Source organism: Rosa rugosa, chromosome 7, assembly GCF_958449725.1.
Source record: "Rosa rugosa chromosome 7, drRosRugo1.1, whole genome shotgun sequence".
Taxonomy (NCBI): domain Eukaryota; kingdom Viridiplantae; phylum Streptophyta; class Magnoliopsida; order Rosales; family Rosaceae; genus Rosa; species Rosa rugosa.
In genome coordinates this window covers 2,128,135-2,149,857 of record NC_084826.1, presented here as the reverse complement: position 1 = coordinate 2,149,857, position 21,723 = coordinate 2,128,135, and the positions used below count along the sequence as shown (strand labels likewise).

The 21,723-nt window shown below is 42.9% G+C and overlaps 2 protein-coding genes across 2 annotated transcripts; both read right to left on the bottom strand.

The window, feature by feature from the left end:
- Positions 1 to 125: 125 nt before the first annotated feature.
- LOC133721131 (small ribosomal subunit protein uS19x-like) lies at positions 126 to 2,398 on the bottom strand. Its single transcript, XM_062147666.1, has 4 exons — positions 2,267 to 2,398; positions 1,985 to 2,133; positions 1,780 to 1,837; positions 126 to 546 (listed from the first exon to the last, which is right to left on the bottom strand). The coding sequence occupies exons 1-4, from the start codon at positions 2,267 to 2,269 to the stop codon at positions 298 to 300; spliced, it is 459 nt and encodes a 152-aa protein (XP_062003650.1). The 5' UTR covers positions 2,270 to 2,398; the 3' UTR covers positions 126 to 297.
- A 15,175-nt stretch (positions 2,399 to 17,573) lies between these two features.
- On the bottom strand, positions 17,574 to 19,231 carry LOC133720034 (aspartic proteinase CDR1-like). The gene has a single exon (XM_062146230.1). The coding sequence runs from the start codon at positions 19,084 to 19,086 to the stop codon at positions 17,761 to 17,763; it is 1,326 nt and encodes a 441-aa protein (XP_062002214.1). The 5' UTR covers positions 19,087 to 19,231; the 3' UTR covers positions 17,574 to 17,760.
- Between the last annotated feature and the right edge of the window lie 2,492 nt (positions 19,232 to 21,723).

The window sequence follows — 21,723 nt, the reverse complement described above, 5'->3', positions numbered from 1 at the left end:
GCCAAATAGGGATCTTTTCACACACCAACAACAAGGTAGATGATTATTGAAATAACCATGCTTTAGTAATTGCTGCATTACTATATATGCTAAACCAAATCATAACCCAAAAGCAGACTCTCATAAGTCATAAACTTGATTGCAATAAAAATTACTTCAATCAGATCCTACAAACCAGTCAACTTTGTCATTGTTTACAAAATAATAAAACTTTCAGCAAAAATGTCTGACGGGAAATCCAAATTCATACTCAAATAAAGTCCTCTCAACTCTCTGAACAACAGTGAAGTAGAAACTTCACTTGAGGGGAATGAACCTGGAAGAGTGGGTAGCACCAATACCAGGCCTTCCGTGCTTGACAGGCTTGTAACTGATAGAGAACTCAGCAAGATAATGGCTGATCATCTCAGGCTTGATCTCAACCTGATTGAAGGTCTTGCCATTGTAGACTCCAATAACGCTACCAATCATTTCAGGTACAATGATCATGTTGCGAAGATGAGTCCTAACTGGCTCGGGCTTCTCACCAGGTGGAGCCTCCCTTTTCTATTACAAATCAACAGGAAACCCAAGTAAATACAATGATACTCAAAAATAAGGCAGTGATTAAAAATTTGCATACATTCATCAACACAACAGAGACTTTTTAAGGGCCAAGGTATTTCAATAAGAAAACATTTTGAAGAAAAAGTTTCAGAAGTTATGCATAATGGTTTTTAAGAGAAAAAGGTCATCAATGATTTCATGATAACCTACAGATACACGAGTAGACAGATAAAACCGAATCACCAAGCTCAAAAAGTGAACAATGAAAACCACCAAAAAAGCCCAATTGGCAAAATGTTTTCAGTCTTCCATGCAATGCAGGAAAATTTCGCAGTTGCTCCTTCCTCTATATAAACAAAGGGAACAATGTAATTCTATTTGATGCCATGCTATTTTACCAACATATACAATACTATTACCCTAGCAGATACCCCAAGAACTAGGGGAAAGCAAGTATCCATGATGGATTGGATCAAATAATCATCTTAAAAGTTCAGACTTTGAGTGAGAACACCCCACTCCATTAATGTAAAATCCACTTATTGCCTTATTGGAATCAAAGAACACAAAGAGAAGAACAACGGAAACAAAAATGTCAAACAACTTGATCCTTTGTTGATAACTCAAAAACAGTTCCCCTGACTCTTCCATTTGTTAAGAGAACCTTGATTGAAACTCAGTTGTACAAATAATATGACAACCTACATTAGTTTAAAGAAATATAACAAGATTGGAACTCTGAATTTTGGGAAAATTGTATGTACCAGAACTTTACTCTTCAAATGAATAAAACAATGTAAAGTAACATAGATGACTGATGTAATATCCAGAGACCGGTTGGGGGAAACAAGCATTACACAAATTGAACATTTTTGCAAAATGAAGCACATCCAGAGCATGAATTACTGAACGAATCTAGAGAATCCAATCACAAAGCAAGTGAAAAAATTGAACGACTCGAGAACTCCTGGTGGGACACGAACACATTTTGCAACCTTCACCCATTCACTCAAGCCACGAAAGTAGCTATTTTCATTTGTTTGAAACATCCCAAACACCAAAGAAACACCATACAACTAGTTTACTTCTGCCACATTAGACATAAATTCTTCACCAATCCGAAACAAACAAACAATCCAGAATAACACAACTTAAATCCAAACACCTAATTCAACTTAACAAACACCAAGTAATACAAAATCACAAATTCCCACACAAGATAAAGAATCTTACAGCTTTGCGCAGCTTCTTGATCAATGCCATTGGCTTTCTCTTCAATCCCCTCTGAAACCTGACAAACATTTCCATCAGTCCACAACCAAAACCAATCGCACCACACATCTTACACAAACTCATCGAAAACTCTCCGATTACTCGCAATCGAAACCAAATTCAATTCATAAACACAGAGAGAGAGACAAATACATGATCTTGTTACCTTCTCCGAGCCCTAGCAGGGAAGAGCTTAACGAGCTCATCAGTCGACATGTCCAGAAGAGCATCCAAATCCACTCCTCTGAAGCTGAACTTCTTGAACGTCCTCTTCTTCGGCACTCCGGCCGCCGCCACGTCAGCTTCCACTTCCGCCTGAATCCACATAACCAAGAGCTCAGATTGCTTCCACATCACACACACACACACAAAAAAAAAAAAAAAAGCAGCGAAGCAAATTGAAATGAGAAATCAAGAGGCTTTGGGGGAGAGAAGTGTGAGAGCAAACCATCGTCGGTGAAATCGTGAAGAGATGAAACCCTAATTTCGCAGAGGGAGAGAAGCGGCGACTGAAGAAGCGAGGAGCAGTGTGGGAAGTGAAAATTAGGGTTTAGTTGGGTTGACGTATATATACGTCGACGAGATAGAATATGGGTTTTTTGTTGGGTCCGCCCCGACCCGTTTGTTGCGGCCTGCTCTATTGGCCCAAGCTGATGAACAAAATTTGATATTCATCAATAAAAAATGTGAATTTTTATTTATTTTAGAATTGAAATATGTAGAGCATCTTAGCAGACTTTCTTTTTAAACTTTTTAATTATTTTGGAAAGCATGTTTAGTTTTTTATCTATTTTAGCAGCTGCACAAGACTCCTAGATGGCCCTCCACTATAACTTTTAGCTATCTCGCTCCTAAATATAGAGCGAGAAATGAGGTTCTCTATAATTTCAAACATTCATTTTAAATTATTTTATGTAATTTATAAATACATTCAAACTATTTAATCTTCATTTAAAAAATAATATAAGTTCAAAACTAATTAAAATAGAGAGCATTGATGCAGACGTATTTCTAAAGTAGATAGCTAAAACAACTTTTTAGTTATTTTGGCTAAAATTTGACTCAAAAAATGGCTAACATTGCTAAAAATTCTCTTACGAATCAGCATTTTATTCTAGTGGATAAAGCATTTATTGATTTCCAACAAAATCCTAATTTAACTCGTGTAACGTGTTTTCTTCCCAACTCCATTTCTAAGGTGGGATCTAAATGGTTGTGTTTGGCTCCAGTTTTGTTGCAGATGGTCAATAGTCTCTTTTCTGTGCGGGCGTGCCAGCACCGTTCGGATGCGGTCGTCGGGGGTGTCCTTTGACCTGACTCCTTTTGAGCGATATATTGTGGACGAGGAGAGCACCAACCTCGTCGCGTTTGGGTTCAAACAGGTTGTTTCTAGCAGAATGAACATATTTCTCATGTATTTGATTAATGAATTGAATTGAGAAAAGTTTACAATCATTGCCTCTAAATACTTTGCTTCAAGCCTTCACCATATTTCACTGGAGAGAGGTTATCTTGCTTCATTGTTTGCTCATTATCATTCTCATGAGTAGTTTTGCTTTTATTGAAGCTTATATTTAGGGCGAGTTTTGAATTCGTGCTGGGTCCATTGGATGCAAGTGTCTCAGTATGAGGATTTTTAAAGGATGTTCAATCCTACCTGCTTGTTCAGATATCTCTCTCGTGCTTTTGATTTTTGAGAATGTTATTACCCTTTGCCATTCCTAGACAAAAAAGGAGGGGCGGAGAGAATGTTATTGACGATACTGACAAGTTACTGTACATATCATAGTTGATAGTTGTTAGATTGATTTTAAATCTCTTATACATTATGCTTTTCACCGATATATTTATTTCTTAAGTATTTCAGGACTGATTATTGAAAAAACAAAAAAAAAGGAATCAAATAAGCAATTCTAGCTCTAGAATCATTTCATATTTATCTTGCGATTGAAATTTTGTATAGTCAAAGAGGGAGATTGTTAGTATAAGAATTTTATGTGTTGGCATTCCCTATATTAGTGTTTGAAGTGTTAGGCCTAGGTTAGAACTATGTCAGTGTTTGAGGTGAAGAGGAAAGCTATTGGAACACAAGATCAAGACCTCCAACTGATATTTGTGAAGCTCTTAAAGGTAAATCATTCATTGCATATCATAACATCTTTATTTCTTGATTATGTGTTGTCAAGATTGATAGCTCTGTTTCAATCCGACCATGTATGAGTGGTGTCAATGAAGTTTTATCGTCAATTTCCAAAGGAGGACGTCTTGGTGATTATGGTAATCAAGACTACCACTTACTGATTTGTTGGGATGCATCTTAACTGTTTTTAATTGAATAATTATGCATATCCTTTTTATTAGGATAAATAAGTTTTTATTGCATAATATCTTTTAGGGAAAGTACTTTCTTAATAGAATTCAATTAGGTCTAGAACTTTAATCATCCTAGATTTTCTAGAGCCAGTAGTGGTGCGCATACATAGGAAAATAACATTTTCATGGGTGGTGCTTCCGAATATTTGAGCGCACCTTTTTCATTGAGAGAGTTTTCCATTGCACAGTAAACCTAGAGCTTAAACTGAGAATCACTAAGTTACTTGTTGCATCTCATTCATACCATAATGCATGCCCCCATGAGGCCAGTTGGGTGTTAGTGACATATCTAAGCACATTTAATAGCCGAAGATTGTGTTATTCATTCAACGAGACAAAGGGACGCTGTTCAAAAAGTGAAAAGCAACAAGGTGGTGATTGTCCAACCTTCTAGATGAGTCTAGTCAGAAATAACCGAGGTCAGAGCTATTCACGTTGGTTGTAAGTCCATATGTGCTTGTTTGTATTCACTTAGTGCATTGCTTTTCATTTGGCCTTTAAGAGTTAAGGCCAGCAGTTGTTTACCTTAATTTGAGGATTTTACTGCGTCAGCAAATCTCTTGTGTCTGAGTTCTTTATTTCCACTGTGGTTGTTGATTGTGGGTTATTCTCCTCCCGATTAATTTTGAAATATACTAAATCTGGGAATTGATAGACGTCTATAATCCACTTACTGTTGTTTGGTAATTTTAATTAAGTTAAAATTAGCATAACTTCCATCTAAGCCTATTCACCCTCCCCCCCCCTCTAGGCAACGATATCCATCATACTACTTTCAACATTTCAATTAAAATTTGATGAGTGTCAAGTATAACTCAATGTGTAAGCTTTGTGTGCATAATAGTGTTTGAACTATTAATTGGGCATGTTAGAACCTGTAGGCGGATTGTGTTTGAGCAAGTTGGGTTTGAGTGAGCGGATAGGCATTGAGCATGTGGGCATGGCCCAAACAAGTCGTGGCTATGCTTGTTACCCAAGCGAGTCGTAATCCACACAAATCTAAGCCCGTAATGATCACAACTATTGATCCATGTCATAGTCATGTAATGAGTGTCTCATATACATATATGTGTGTTAATGTCTAAAAGTTCGGCGGTAGCTGAACCTTTGTTAACGCTGATCCGGTGGGCGGATCGATACTTGTGACGTTCTCAAAGCCTCCGCTACCTGTCAAGTAAAATACAAAGGGCGTCAGAGGGAGACCGCGTTGGGCGGTCTTCAACTCTCCGATGCCTAAGTTAGTCAATGTATTTATGTTGACAAAGTAACAGTAGGTAAGTATTGAATGCGTAATTAATGAGGAGAGAGGAGAGGACCTTTTATAGGTGATGAAGAGGTTGATCTTCTCTTTGTTTTCGATGTGGGACTGATATGCTTCAGTTCCCAGTTTCAGAAGCTTCTGATGCCATCTTGGCGCGGCGCGTGGCGGTGCGTCGGCGGCAATCTAGAGGTGGTCCGACGTTGGGGCTGTAGCCCGCCTGGCGGTGTGTCTGCATGTCATTCCTTTGGTTGGAATTAGTACCTTTGGCGGTAGAATGAGCGTAGCCCATTAGAGCTAATTATGCTTGCAAATGTACATGTATGTACAAGTCCCCCAAGTCCCCAGTCAAGGAGGGCAATCTTGGTTGGGGAGTTGTTCGGCGGTTTGAAGCGTTTTCTTCCGCTAGACTTGCAAGAGCATAATTAGCGTCAGTGCGTTGTCAACCGTTGGTTTTACTGAGCAAACGCTTTATACCCTTTCGGGTGGGCCCCTGCTAGGCCCCCCAGGGAGTCCCCCACTCCCCGGCTAAGATAGACCTCCGGATGGTCGGAAAATTGTTTGTTGAGGGGGAGCTGCACGGAGCAGAGGGTGTTGGGTAGCGAGCCCAAGCTTTAGGACCCAAATGACGGGGGTCAACGTGCCTGATCAGGGCCGTCGTAGACTGTTGACAAGTCCTCGTGTCCCGTAGGGACGGTCTGACGATAACGCCGCGTGGCGGTCGTTGTCAGAGTGAAGCGTGGCCTCGGGATTCGCCGTTTGGCGGATATCCCCCCGCTAAATGCAGTAGAAAGCAGCGTCCGGTAGGCATGCCTAGCGGTATTTTGTAGAGCGATAGTGCTGAACAACATACGCAGCTAGCAAGCTGAAAAGGAGGTTCCGCTAGAGGTTCATAGCGGAAGATGCCCAGCTTGCAGGATAGCAAGGGAGAAGTTCCGCTGGCGGGGTTTCGCTCAGCGGAGACTCCGTCACTTGGCGGATGACAAGTGAGAAGTTCCGCTGGCGGGGTTTCGCTCAGCGGAGACTTCGTCACTTGGCCGAGGACAAGTGAGAAGTTCCGCTGGCGGGGTTTCGCTCAGCGGAGACTTCGTCACTTGGCAGACGACAAGTGAGAAGTTCCGCTGGCGGGGTTTCGCTCAGCGGAAACTTCGTCACTTGGCAGACGACAAGTGAGAAGTTCCGCTGGCGGGGTTTCGCTCAGCGGAGACTTCGTCACTTGGCAGAGGACAAGTGAGAAGTTCCGCTGGCGGGGTTTCGCTCAGCAGAGACTTCGTCACTTGGCAGACGACAAGTGAGAAGTTCCGCTGGCGGGGTTTCGCTCAGCGGAAACTTCGTCACTTGGAAGACGACAAGTGAGAAGTTCCGCTGGCGGGGTTTCGCTCAGCGGAGACTTCGTCACTTGGCAGAGGACAAGTGAGAAGTTCCGCTGGCGGGGTTTCGCTCAGCGGAGACTTCGTCACTTGGCAGACGACAAGTGAGAAGTTCCGCTGGCGGGGTTTCGCTCAGCGGAAACTTCGTCACTTGGCAGACGACAAGTGAGAAGTTCCGCTGGCGGGGTTTCGCTCAGCGGAAACTTCGTCACTTGGCAGACGACAAGTGAGAAGTTCCGCTGGCGGGGTTTCGCTCAGCGGAGACTTCGTCACTTGGCAGAGGACAAGTGAGAAGTTCCGCTGGCGGGGTTTCGCTCAGCAGAGACTTCGTCACTTGGCAGACGACAAGTGAGAAGTTCCGCTGGCGGGGTTTCGCTCAGCGGAGACTTCGTCACTTGGCAGAGGACAAGTGAGAAGTTCCGCTGGCGGGGTTTCGCTCAGCGGAGACTTCGTCACTTGGCAGACGACAAGTGAGAAGTTCCGCTGGCGGGGTTTCGCTCAGCGGAAACTTCGTCACTTGGCAGACGACAAGTGAGAAGTTCCGCTGGCGGGGTTTCGCTCAGCGGAAACTTCGTCACTTGGCAGATGACAAGGGAAAAATTCCGCTGGCGGGGTTTCGCTCAGCGGAGACTTCGGACGATTGGGGAACTCTTCCCAAATGGTTGCTCCCACCAGACGCTTCGTCCGGTGGTGGTTGACACGTGTTGAACCCGTAGAGGGTTAGCGTGCGCAGGCCTGTCCCCTAAGCGTAGCCGTCTTCTCGCCATTAATGATAGTAATGATGGATTTCGTAACCGAGGCGACGCCTCGGTTAATCCGGAGAGTAAGTGAAAAGTGGTGACACGTGTACGGCTGGTGTGTGATGTAGTATTTTAGCGGACGGCCTAGAACGCGTTGATGTTGACATAAAAGGGGGGGAACCTTAGCGAGATTTGACACTTTGTGAAAACTTCAAACCCGAGTCGTCGTCTTCAAGCTCTCTGCGATTTGCGAATAGAGTCCTGCGGGGCGAAAGCTGTGGAGTCACCGGGTCTTGGGAACGAGGTTTCTATTGGTGAGGACAAGCGCTTGCAATCACAGCAAAGGTTTCATCAGTAAGGTTGGTTCTCTGAATCTTATCCCTGTTCCATTGAATTTCTATGTACTTGTTGTTGTCAGTTTTCTGGGTTTTGTGAATTTGGGGTGTTCTGAGTGTGTAAAGTGGGCTTTGGGGGATGGGTTTTGGTGTTTTTGACAGTTGGGATTTCTGGGTTTGCTAGATGGTCGAATCTGGGTTCAGTGTTTGTTGGTTATTTGTTCCTGTTTTTGTGATTTCTGGGTAAACTGTGACTGATGTTCTTGTCGATAACTGATGTAAGAATAGGCTAGATCTGTGCTTGTGCTAACTGGTGTGGGTTTTAGGGTTTGGGATGGCTAACGTCATAGAGATATCGAGCAGTGAGGATTCCGGGTCTGACGTGTCGTTCAGCGCGGCGGATAGGATATTTATTGACTCGTTGCGTCCGTCTGCCCATGCAGGAACCTCACTGCCGGAACCGCTAGAGGTTGAGCCGCTACAGACCATACCTTGGGCAATAGCTATGGGTCGTACGTCACGTCCGGAGAGCTCTAAGGCGGGTGAGGTGGCGGCGGCCAAAGCTAGGCGCGACGAGCGCTTGGCGAGCAACAGTGCCGCCAGCGGATCCGTTGGGGATGAGGAAACAGCGGGGGAGGACGCTGAGTCCGCGTGGTTCCTCCGGGATGGCACCCCCGTCGACGAGGCGGGAGGGCGGATGACTCTCGCCGCTGTTAGCAAGATGAAGCTGACGTTCCGGCTGCCGGGCTCTGTGAAGCTGCGCCCGCCGACTGCGGATGATAAGGCGTCAATTCTCCCGGTGGGATTTGCGGCCGTTCACGAAGCGATACTCCGCCAAGGAGTGACATTACCGCTGGTGCCGAATCTGCAAATCCTGGTGTGTGAATTCGGCCTTGCGTTCGGTCAGGTTTGTCCCAACATGTGGCGTCTGCTGCTGGCGATGAACTCCTTGTGGCGGTTGTCCGGGTGCGAGGGGCCTACCGTGGAGGAAGTGCTTCACTTCTACGAGCTGGTGTACGTGAAGCGCCAGGGTTGCAGAGGGCAAGTGAACCTGAGCCGCCGTCAGGGAGCACCGAAGCTGATAGAAAACGTAAGGGATTCAATGTCCTATTGGCGGGGGACCTTCTGTGTCGCCACGGAGGGATGGGAGTACCAGGCTGGAGCGAACGAAGAAGGGTCGACGTTTAGGATTAAGTCGGAATTCCAACCTATCCGAGGTTGGTGACCATTTTCCGCTGGCGGTAGCCGGCGGGGTTTTTATCTTGAAGGCTTTGTATTCTTACTAATCCACTTGTGTTTGTGCAGCGGGACTGCGGTACAACCTAACGCGGGAGGAGGAGTGTCGCATTGCTCGTATCAGAGGCTGTTGGCGGAACCGTAACCTGCTGGACTTTAGACTTCTGACTGGCTGGGAGTTGCTAGTCGACCAGAAACTTACTCGCTCCGTTGGTAAGAAATTTCCGTCAGACCGATGTTTCCTTTGTAATAAGTAGCCGAGACTGACTGGCTTATGTATATTTTCCCAGAAACTCCGCCAGGAAATAAGTCGAGCCGCGACGCTTTCGAAAAAGCAATGGACCGCGTCGAGGTGGACAATTTTCTGGAGACCATGTACGCCGAGGGCCTGGCGGCCCAACAGACGCTGGTGAACCCCGAGACACTGGCGCTGAGCCAGTCGGAGGTTCCGGTAGTGCTGCCAATGCCGCACCACTCCAATCTTGGTGAGGATGGCCTGCCGGTAGTGCAGGCGGGGGTCCCAATGGCTGGCGGGAAGAAGGGAGGCGCTGCGGCTGGGCAGCAGAAAGATCGGATGCCCGCCAACAGGCGTGGCCCACAAAAGGAGAAGGTGGTGCCGCCGGTGGATACTGTCATTGCAGCAAGGGAGGAACCGCCGGTGAGGGTGACGAAGACTGCCGCCGGGAACCAGAGGGCGCCGGAGAGAAAACGTCGGCAGGCCGACTCCCCTGACGAGGAAGAGGGGGAGGACGTGGAGGTGATCGGCTCGCGCCGACAGAAGAGGGCTCGAGGAGCTCCGTCGAAGACTGTTGTGGGGGAGGGAGAAGAGCCCGTCGCCAGCGAGCTAGACTCGTTTGCCGAGTACGCACCGTTCATGACAGATGGGGAGCGGGAATTTCTCTTCCACCTATGCGAACGGCTAGGGTTCGGCGGCCTAGCGGGTATCTCACGCCCGACAGCAATTGACCAATCGCCCTTCAACCTGGCGTTTGAGCAAATATCTGCGGGACTGCACGACATGTTTGTGGCGGCGTCGAAGCAGCCCATGGTCGAGGGGGAGCTGCGGGAGGAAATTCAAGGTCTCCAGAGGGAGTTGGCGGAGGAGAAGGAGAAGCTGGCAGAGGCAGAGCGGCGCCTGGCTAAGGCAGAGTGTGACCTTACCGATGCCCGCGGTAAGCTTCGCGTGGCCATCGAGCGTGACTTGGAGAGGAATGACCGCGTCTCCAAGTTGGAGCGGGACGTTGCGTTGCTGGAGGAGCGGATTGCCGCCAAGGACAAAAAACTTATTATCGTACAGCGGGAGTCCGCCGCCAGGGTGACGGAGTTGAAGCGGTTAGAAGGTGAAGTTGCTCGTCTGAGAGCTGAAGGGAATACCGCTGCGGCAGCCGCTGTCGAGGCATTCAAGCGGTCTGCGGAGTTTAAGAAGGCGATGACCGAGTCGGCGAAGGCCGGGGCCCTGGCAAACATAGATATGCTGAAGCGGAAGGGTGCCATCGACTTCGCCAAAGCGTCGCAGCCCGATGCGCCGCCAGCCAAGAGTACCCCCACGGAGAGAGACGGCGTGGCCGCTCCAGCGGGAGGTGCCCGGTCAGGTAGCGGGGAAAGTGGTGCGCATCCGGCGGAAGGGTCCCAGCAGACTACTTTCAACATTTCAATTAAAATTTGATGAGTGTCAAGTATAACTCAATGTGTAAGCTTTGTGTGCATAATAGTGTTTGAACTATTAATTGGGCATGTTAGAACCTGTAGGCGGATTGTGTTTGAGCAAGTTGGGTTTGAGTGAGCGGATAGGCATTGAGCATGTGGGCATGGCCCAAACAAGTCGTGGCTATGCTTGTTACCCAAGCGAGTCGTAATCCACACAAATCTAAGCCCGTAATGATCACAACTATTGATCCATGTCATAGTCATGTAATGAGTGTCTCATATACATATATGTGTGTGTAGCAATTTAATTGGTTTGCAATTAAATTAGAGCATGGCATTTGTGTTAGCATGTACTTCTAGTGGTAATGCTAGTAACAATTTGCATTTAGTAAGCATGCTTAATGATCACAGAGACATTTAAAGCATGTCATTAACCTTTGGCATAACATACATGCTAACAAAAGTCTGCTAATATGCTTAGATTGTAGTAATCAATGAAGCATGTAAAGCATGATATTAACTCAAATTGAAAAAGTGTAGCGTTCATAAGTAGTAAAAATATTGTAGAAATATTGAAACTATCCATGGTTAAGACTCCATGGGATAGCAAGTGCCGGTGGGATGACAATACCTTCTCAAATAAATAAGTGATTAGTAACTTATTCATATGAATGTATGTGATTGAGATTTTATGTAAATGCGTTGAAGCATAGTATAATTATGACTTCATGACATTAATCGAATTGCGTGAAGCCAAAAGTGAGAACTGATCAATGTTTTGGTCATGGCATATTGAGCTTAAAAATTGAAATGGCTTAAGTGAATATGTGACATGCACATCTGATTAAGAACAAATATAATCATCAATGAAGAATAATAGCAAACGCATAGCAAAGCTATGTAGAGCTTGATATTGATGCATAATTGCAGGCATGAATGTTTGGAGGAGGCAAATGACTGACAATCTAGCTAGTTTGTATGTGAAACAACTATTTGACAATTAATGCGGCAATGAATTTTCAACTATAGTAGATCATGTGTATTGATCATAGAACATGTACTAAGGGGCTATATATGTGTGCTGATTAAGAGAGATAAGTCAACTCCAATTTCATTTGCCAATAACATTTATAAGTATGGTAGGATGTAGAAATGGACGTGACATCAAGTAATCTCCTTTTCAATAATTAATATACTTGTGTGAGGTGTCAAGTTGAAGTTTTCTCTCCAAATATGGTTTGGTTGGGAAGCCTGAAAGAGCAGAGGTAATGGCCAAGGCCATGACAGATAGCTGCCAGGAAGTGGAGTTGCTTCCTAGACTAGCTGATGAAGCTACTGATGAGGGTCACTGATAGGCTGGGTGTCTAAACAGACCTCCTGGGTGCCCAAAGCAGATTGCCTTCTCTTTCTTTTTCTTTTTTTTTTTACCAGAAAGTGTCGACACTGAGAGGTTGGGTCACCGAGAGATTGTAGGTGTCGGCAGAAACCCAAATGGTGATTGTGGTGTCGACAAGGACCCGACGGAAATTCACCAAGAGGTGTCAGCGAGAGTGAGTGAGAGTCACCGATGTTGGTGTGAGTCATACTTACCTTATTTATGTAGATATTCTGTAATATTATGTGATCTGTAATATTCTGTAATATATGTAGTATTATTAGATTTACTACTTGCCTTAGGAGTAGTACTTGTCTTATTAGGCACAATTGTAATTTGTATATAATTCCTTCTTGTAAGGTGAATGAGATATCAAAAAGTAATTCAGCCAAAATTGTCTCTTGTTTCTTGTTATATTTTGACTTGGTATCAGAGCAGAGATCCGATCCTGGACTCTTTGATCCTTGACTCTTGTTCTTTGTGCTTGGATTTGTTCGTTGTCCTTTGATCCTTTCATCACCGTTGCCTTCTTATATTTCCAAGTACTTTGTTGTTTTTCCTTCCGCTGCATATTCACCATGGTGAAAGCTCCTTCTTCCCCCGTGTTCTCCTCAAGTCTGACTTGTAACTACTGCAATAATCCAGGCTACATCAAAGCAAACTGTTACAGGTTGGTTGGTTTTCCAGCAGGCTACTTTGATAGGCCACGACCTCAGGACAACAAACCTAAGGGAAAGGCTGCTGGTCGTCTTGTTCAAGACCAAGATTACTATGCGGTGACAAAATCAGATCACACCAACTTTGCTGGTAAGGATACCGCATCCGTAAGTTGCAGTGGTAATGGTAAGATTGGAGTTGCTTTAAAAATTTCTGGCTTTACTGGTGGCAATACTTGGATAATTGATTCTGGAGCATCTAACCATATGACCTATGATCGTAGTTTCTTTCTTTTACTCAATCCACCCTCTATTTCCTCTGTTGTCAATGCCAAGGGTGATTCTTTTCCTGTTTTAGGAATAGAGTCTGTTCGTCTCACCCCTTCTCTGACACTACATGATGTTCTTTATGTCCCTGATCTCTCTCATCATCTTATATCTGTGCCTCAGCTTAATACTCAATCTCGGTGTTCTGTAACATTTTTTCCTTTGTATGTGATTTTTCAGGACCTCCTCACCAGGGAAATAATCAGCAGGAGTGTCTTTGGGTGTGTTGTGTTCGTCCATGTTCCTAAGAATCAACGGTCCAAACTCGATGCCAGGGCATTAAAGTGTGTATTTGTGGGCTATGGTGTTCATCAGAAGGGCTACAAGTGTTTTCATCCTCCTACACAGAAAGTTTTTGTTACCATGGATGTCACCTTTTATGAGGATGCATGTTATTTTTCTCCCATCAATCCTTCACTTCAGGGGGAGAAACACACTTTTTTGGAAGAGAAGTCTTGTGGGATTAAAATTCAGCCAATTGAAGCCAATGACACTCCTGCAGAAACAGAAAAGGCAATTACTGAATCGTCTACCCTTCATCATGCAACTGCCGAACAGAGCGTTGCAAGTTCCGAACCAAAAAATACAATTGTCGAATCGTCTACCCTTCAAGAAGAAGCTCCTAATCACTCAGTCTCTCCCTCTCCATCAGTGGTCTCCCCTGTTCAATCTTCATCTGAGAATGCCAGCGAACACGACATCCAAAATTTAGCAGTTCAAGAAGGCGAAGCTCCTCCACCCCTCTTAGATACAGATAACCTTTGTCAATCAATCCCTGAGGAGCGTCCCAATCTTGAGGTTAGTGGTGTTTCTTCTAACTCTGATAATTGTGATAGTGTGTATGTTTTGCCTCCTAGGTCCACCCGTGGTAAACCACCTCGTCAATATGAGCCAAGTTTAGATGTTAAGTCTAAGTATGCCATAGCTAACTTTGTATCCACCCACCGGTTATCCAAATCCCATGCTTCTTTTGTGAATCAAATATCCCCTGTATGTGTTCCCAGTAAAGTGCAAGATGCTCTCAAGGATCCCAAATGGTCTCAAGCGATGAATGAAGAGATGGAGGCATTGGAGAAGAATAATACTTGGGAGTTGGTGTCACCTCCACAAGGAAAGAGAGTTGTTGGATGTAGATGGGTGTTTACTATCAAACACAATGCAGATGGTTCAGTGAACAGGTATAAGGCAAGACTTGTTGCAAAGGGATATACTCAAACATATGGCGTGGATTACGAGGAAACCTTTGCTCCAGTAGCAAAGATTAATACTGTTCGAGTGTTGATGTCTCTAGCAGCTAATCTAGATTGGCATTTGCAACAGTTTGATGTAAAGAATGCCTTTCTTTATGGAGAGCTATCTGAAGAAGTCTATATGGATCTACCACCAGGATATGAGGCAAGCACAAGAGGTAGATTTGTGTGTAAGTTAAATAAGTCCTTGTATGGACTCAAACAATCACCACGAGCTTGGTTTGGAAGATTCTCTCAAGCTATGCGTCGGTTTGGGTACAAGCAGAGCAACTCTGACCATACATTATTTTTGAAACGCAGTGAAGGTAAATTAACTGCCTTGATTATTTATGTTGATGATATGATAATTACTGGTGATAATTCAGAGGAGGTTGAAAGATTAAAAGATCTGCTTGCATCAGAGTTTGAGATGAAAGATCTTGGTTCTCTTAAATATTTTTTGGGGATTGAGGTCGCCAGGGGGAGTTTAGGAATTTTCTTGTGCCAGAGAAAATATGTGCTTGATTTGTTGACAGAGACAGGAATGCTAGGGTGTAGACCTGCTGATACTCTTATTGGGCAGAATCATAAACTAGCTGAGTACCCTAATCAAACTCTTACAGAGAAAGCTCGCTATCAAAGATTAGTTGGTAGATTAATTTATCTCTCACATACTCGGCCAGACATTGCATATGCAGTTAGTGTTGTGAGTCAATTCATGCATAATCCAAGTGAAACTCATATGGAAGCTGTGATCCGTATTCTGAGGTATTTAAAGTCTGCGCCTGGAAAAGGCTTGATGTTTTCAAAGCATAATCATTTGGATGTTAGTGGTTATACAGATGCAGATTGGGCAGGTTGTGTTACAGATAGAAAATCCACTTCTGGTTACTTCACTTTTGTAGGTGGTAATCTTGTTACTTGGAGAAGTAAGAAACAAAAGGTTGCGGCAAGGTCAAGTGCTGAAGCAGAGTATAGAGGTATGGCTCATGGAGTTTGTGAATTACTTTGGTTGAGAAATTTACTTCGTGATTTAGGATTTAAACCCAAATGAGCCATGGATTTGTATTGTGATAATAAGGCAGCGGTGGATATTGCTCACAACCCAGTTCAACATGACAGAACTAAGCATGTTGAGGTTGACAGACATTTCATTAAAGAGAAGCTTGATGCTAAGCTTATCTCTTTTCCGTTTGTCCACTCAGAAGAACAGTTAGCTGATGTTCTCACGAAAGCAGTATCGAGCAAGGCATTTCATGACTCACTTGGCAAGTTGGGCATTCGTGATCTGTATGCGCCAACTTGAGGGGGAGTGTTGGCGTGAGTCATACTTACCTTATTTATGTAGATATTCTGTAATATTATGTGATCTGTAATATTCTGTAATATATGTAGTATTATTAGATTTACTACTTGCCTTAGGAGTAGTACTTGTCTTATTAGGCACAATTGTAATTTGTATATAATTCCTTCTTGTAAGGTGAATGAGATATCAAAAAGTAATTCAGCCAAAATTGTCTCTTGTTTCTTGTTATATTTTGACTACCGAGAGATGCCATGTTGGGGTCGCCAGGAGTAGGCTTGTAAGAGCGAGAGAGAGATGCTTGTTAGCGAGAGTATGGGTGTCCTTGTGCGTCACCGAGAGTAGGTGCCGGGATGGGTCTTAAGAAGTCGACTGAGAGGACAACAATAGTACCAGAACCAGTGTGGAGTTTGTGTTATATCACGACAGCTGTATTAGGTGCCTAGCGTAGAACCTCTCGTCAGTTTTTTTTTTTTTTTTTAAAGCCAGCAAGTGTCGACACTGAGAGATTGTAGGTGTCGGTATCAAAAACTAGTTTGTCCACTTGGTGATGTATCACGGCTGGAGCAAGAAGATGAACATTGAGATTCTCATCATATACTTTCACAGACCCTATATCTAGTTTTGGCATTTGAACCCAAAGAAATGTTGTAATGTTGAACCAAGAGAAAGTTACAATTGGGGTTGATCAGAATTTGTCGAGCAGGGAAAGAGGAAATCTGAGATCTGTTTCTCTCCCTTAATTGCGAACCCAAAAATCATGAGACTTACAGGGACAGGGAAGTCATGGGATCAAAATAACGATTACCCAGAGGATGGAGGTGTTGCAAATCTGACTTGGATGGGTGATGGGTGCACGAGAGAGATGGGTGCCTAGGAAAGTTTGGGTGTCCAAATCAATATCTGGTAGCGCTATGCCGGTGCGTGTACCACTTTCCAATGTTGCCGAAGGACATGGAGGCTAGAACTAACTCGTCAGAGGCTGGTGAGTTCGATTGTTGGTAGAGGTGAGTCACGGCGGTGATTGGTAGCTAGCGGTGGATGAGAGAAAGAATCTGAGATCTGTTTTTTCTCTCCTAAAAAATTCTCTAAACCCCAGCCCCAAAGCAAAAATTAGCTTGATTATGATGTTGGGCCGAGATAGGAGTGAAGGAGATGAATCCAAGGCCATGGAAAATGAAAGTTGTTGTGGCAGCAAAATAAGTTGCTGATGAGCTCAGAGAATATTTCGGCGAGCTGTGAGGGTGTTTTCCATTGAGGGCCCCTCCTTGTCAATCATGAACATCTGTCAGAGGGAAGACCGGGGTTGCAAGCATTAGACTCTCTGATGCCTAAGTCAGATACATGCAATAATTTAGAGAAGGTATGATTGAGTGAATAATTGAGGCTTACCTTGAATGAGAGGACATGCATGTCTATATAGTGTAGGTTTAGGCATGTCACCCTTTATTTTCTATGTGGACCTATGTGTGGCCTACTATATAAAGTTAGGAATGTGAGGCTAGCATATGTGTTTGGGCCTATCTTGTAGAGCTAGGGCCCAAGTTTCTTCCAGTGGCCATTTGGCCTTATGATTCCAGTGTTTATGCCTAATATGCATATGGTATGAACAGATTTCTTTCGCATGATATAGTAAATAAACTTAGGGGATCTAACCGGACCCTAGCTCTTCATCATCATTGTCTAAACCCTAATTCGTATTCTTCTTTTCTTTGCTTCTTTTATTTTCGTCAATATCATCCCAAATCCCCCTTTTTACTTGTCTGGTTTTCTATAGTTTTTTGTGCTAAGGTTTTTTAATGTGTTTTTGTTTTGTAGATTGTATAAAATAAAGATAATCCCTTGATCCTTAGCGTAGAACAATTCTTGCTTCCCAACTATACTATGACTACACATGCAAAGAGGGTTTAAATTGATTGCCACTTTTGGCCTATCAAAAGAGCAATGTGCCGAATTCTTGAAAATAAAACGCCACCCATGTTTTTAGTCTACAAAGGAAAAATTCATAATCCAAAGTAAATACAAATAGCCAAGTGGAGAAAAGGAGAAAAAGAAAATACAAAATTTATACCACCACCTAGTAGTTCAGGCAATTAGTTTTTGTTAAAGTCTGCGCAATTAGTTGGCTTGAAGGATATCACTTTTTTATCAGAGTCAAAACCAATCAAGAGATTTGTCTGTAGAGAACCTCCGAAATAACCTTGATGCCCATTAGTTATGTTTGAAATTCCTAAGCAAAATGCCCCAGGCATTTCTTCAGAAAATAATTCGTCCATCGCCACCGGCAGTTTGCTACCACCCTCAAAATGGAAAACCATTGGTGTTAATTTTGGAGGCGTCGTGGAGTTAAAGCAAAGGAGACTCATCATATCCTTGGTATATATGAATGACTCCAATTTAACTACCTTTTTTAGCTGAGACACCATCCGGTCAAAAAAGTCTTGTGGTAAACGTGACGTAGATGTACCGCTATCGACATTCATGTTACCTTTATTGAGTAATGTCCCAGTTGAGTTAAAAGAAAGAAACTCATTTTCGATGGTAATTCCTAATACTGTGACAAGATAACTATTCTCGTTTGGTTCAATATCGACCATAGGGGTTGTCACCACTCCTTCACCCAAAACTTCACTCCCATTCCCGAAATAGATCTTGCTTTGGATTTTGGGATCTTGCACCAAGCAATAAGAGAATCTTTTGCCTCCAACATAGGGAGAAATTTGAGAAATCAATGATAATGGCCCACGTCCAAGCCCAATCATTCCCATTATATTTCCACTTGAAATAGATTCATTGTTTTGATACCCACACCCAAAAATAATATCTTTTAGGGCTACAACTTTACCTGTAGTGGATGTCAAGGTAACTGTTTCTTTACCCAATAGACCCATTGAGCCTGTCCCGTCTAGATACTCGTAGCTATAAACACAATTTCCCGTAGGTTTTTGTATACAATAGTCATATACATATAACGAGTCGAGGAGTCTACAGTCTCTTGACCGACAAGTAATGTTCTTATGAGTTGAGGATTTTCTCGGGTCAAAAACGCCAAAGTTGCTCTTGTAGCAACCTTGACAAGGCTGGCATTGCGTCCATAGTAGATCGCTGCCTGTATCAACAATTGCATAAATATCGAAGAGCGGGGTTCCCATTGAGAACTTCATAATATGTGAGCCACTACCTGCATCGAATTGCATTGGTGATCCTGGCGTGTCTGGACCCATCAACCGTCGAAAAAATTTGTTGTTTTTGTGTTGGTGCAATGGTGAATTTGGAGAATTTTTTTGGATAAGATGAGCGCTGAAGCCACCATTGATATTGGTTGCTACTGTAGCAGAGTTATAAATGAGATGAAAGAAAAAAAGGGTGATGACAGCCATAGTATAATTATTTTTGTGTAAAGGACATAGGACAGCCATAAGGTCGAGTTTAGGTGGTGATAAGAAGAAAAGAAGTCAAATTGGAGGCAATGGATGTTGGAAAAAATTTTATATTCAAAGATTTGTGATCTTTAAATATCAAAAAGTTATTTCGCTCCACGGATATCCACTTCGGTATTAACCTTACCACATTTTCTCTAAACATCACATATGTTTATATAGGGGTTAGGAAATTTGTGTTTACGGCTAAAAAACCACTAGTCACACGTGGAGATGTGACCTCAAGTTGCGGTAGAATTTTTGTTTTTAGAAATAACTTGGAACATGACTCGGTCCTTGTTTTCCCCCAAAGAACTCTGTACTAGTTGTTTTATATGGCAAAGCCTCATTTTCTGAGTTCATTTTCCAAATTTTGGATTTTGCATATTAATTTCCAATTATGCTGGACTAAATTCTTCAAAATTAGTTAATTATATTAGTTTAATAGTTCTTAGTTTTATTTTTTATTTTTTATCCTCATTTATGTTTGAGCTAAAAATCATTTTACATCCCTCAACTTTACATCTAAAACGGTTTGTGTTTTTGAACTTTTAATCTGATCAAATGTAACTTTATCAAGAATGGTGAAATTTCAACTACGAATGCATGAGGAATGAATGTTAAAGCTATTACCCAAAAAAAAGAAACCACTCATTACCTCACGTTCTAACCTCCACACCCGTCAAAATCTCACTAATATCCATCACCTACATCTTAAGTTACACCCATTACAAATCGTATGAGAAATTTACCCAAAAAGCTATTTCAATTTTTCAAAACCCCAAAAAGTGCATCCCCCTAATCCCTGAAGCTGATCCGCACCTAGTCCTAACCTTTATTTCCAGCCGTAGATAACCCCCTACTCCAACATCCTCTATCCAAAATCCTTCTGCCCTAGATCCGCATCACTTGAACCTTCACCAATCAGTACTCACTATCCCCTCAATATGAACCGTCCGCCCCAACTGCACATTTCACATCTCTATTTTCTTCTTCCAAAATCAGAACTCAAACACAATCCAACTTGTCCAATTTTTTCAATTCTAATTTGTCCAAGTCACCATCATGGCTGCCAAAACCGCCATCATCAATGCCAAAAAGCTGCGATCGCCTCCCACTCATTCTTTGTTCGTCGAGGTATGTGACCCGTAAATGAATTTTACTTTGTTTATTCGTTGTGATTTTACGGTTTTGGCCTTGACTTTGTGATTGGAGACTTGACAACGGTGACGTTTGACCTATTAAATAGCTCAAGTTTACTGCATATTCACGATTTCACAAAAGAGAAGTTGATGGATGACCGAACTACATTTCTTTTGATTAGAGGATGAGTCTAATCGGCGTCATTTTTTCGATATCTAACATCGACTATGAGTTTGGAGTAACATGTTTGACCTATTTTTTATTTGATATTCAGTAAACACAAAGATCACTTGGATATTAGAATGGAAAAAATTCTGCTAGACTGATCCCTAAAATTACCTTGAACTCGAAATTCCTAAAATTGCTCTACTCTTCGATTCTCTCTTCTTCGATCAAATTGGGCCAAAAGATGTATACTAAGATGATTAGTGCATCAAGGGCTTCAAAACTCGGGTTGTGGTGTCGTATGAGGTGGCCGAAAAACGGCGATCGAACAGGGTACCCAAACACAGCGCCGTCGTTCCTTTTCGCTTCCATTCGCCGCCGTGGGAGGTCGTCAATGGAAAGTGAGGCCAAAAACATGGCCAACGTGAGGCGGTTGTCTAGGGTGGCCGGACGGCGGGGAAACCCGGCGGGTGGTGATTCCGGGTCGGGTCTAGAGAGAAAGTTTGAAGGTTAGGGTTTTTACATAAATGGTAGGTGTCCGGAAATGGAAGGGTTAAGTTTCTATTTATAGTTGGTTTCCCAAAATAGTAACTCGAGGTTTTCAGATCATAACTTTCTCATACAAACTTCTATTTTCGCGTGCCGCGTGTCCACGAACTCGGTTTAACATCCTCTATTACTTTTTAGAAGGAAGTTTTTTTTGGAAAATGTACGAAACAAAAAGTACACTTTTTGGTCCCGTAAATGATCGAAATGGAGGTAAAAAGTGAAAATGATTGTTATTTACCGTCCAAATGACTAGTAAACGGGTAAATTTGGGTATCGAGTATAACAAATGCAAGCCATTTTTCAGTCAAATTTGAGCCAAAGTAGCTAAAAAGTCATTTTAGCTAGCCATTTTAGAAATATGTCTGCATCAGTGCCCTCTATTTAGGGGGGTGTATTGTATATGGAATTAGTGGAACTTTTAAAGAAATCTATGGAATTTGAAAGTCTGGGTGTATTCAATATAGACTTTTAGCAGTCCATGAAAGTTTTGAGATATTCAATTAAGATATTTAAAGACTTCATGAATTCCACCAAAATCTAGGGGTATTCAATTAGGACTTTTAAAAATGAATAAAAGTGCAGAGGTATTCAAACTATCATTCATACTTATGGAATTAGAAAATCATGGATAATCATGGACTTTGTAGTGTTAACTATACATACCAAACTCCAATAATTTTCCAGCCTCCAGACCAAAGATTTGAAAAAGTCTATCAAAGTTTCCTCTTTAAAAAAAAAAAAAAAATATCTATCAAAGTTTTTCTCTCTGCGCCGAAGAGG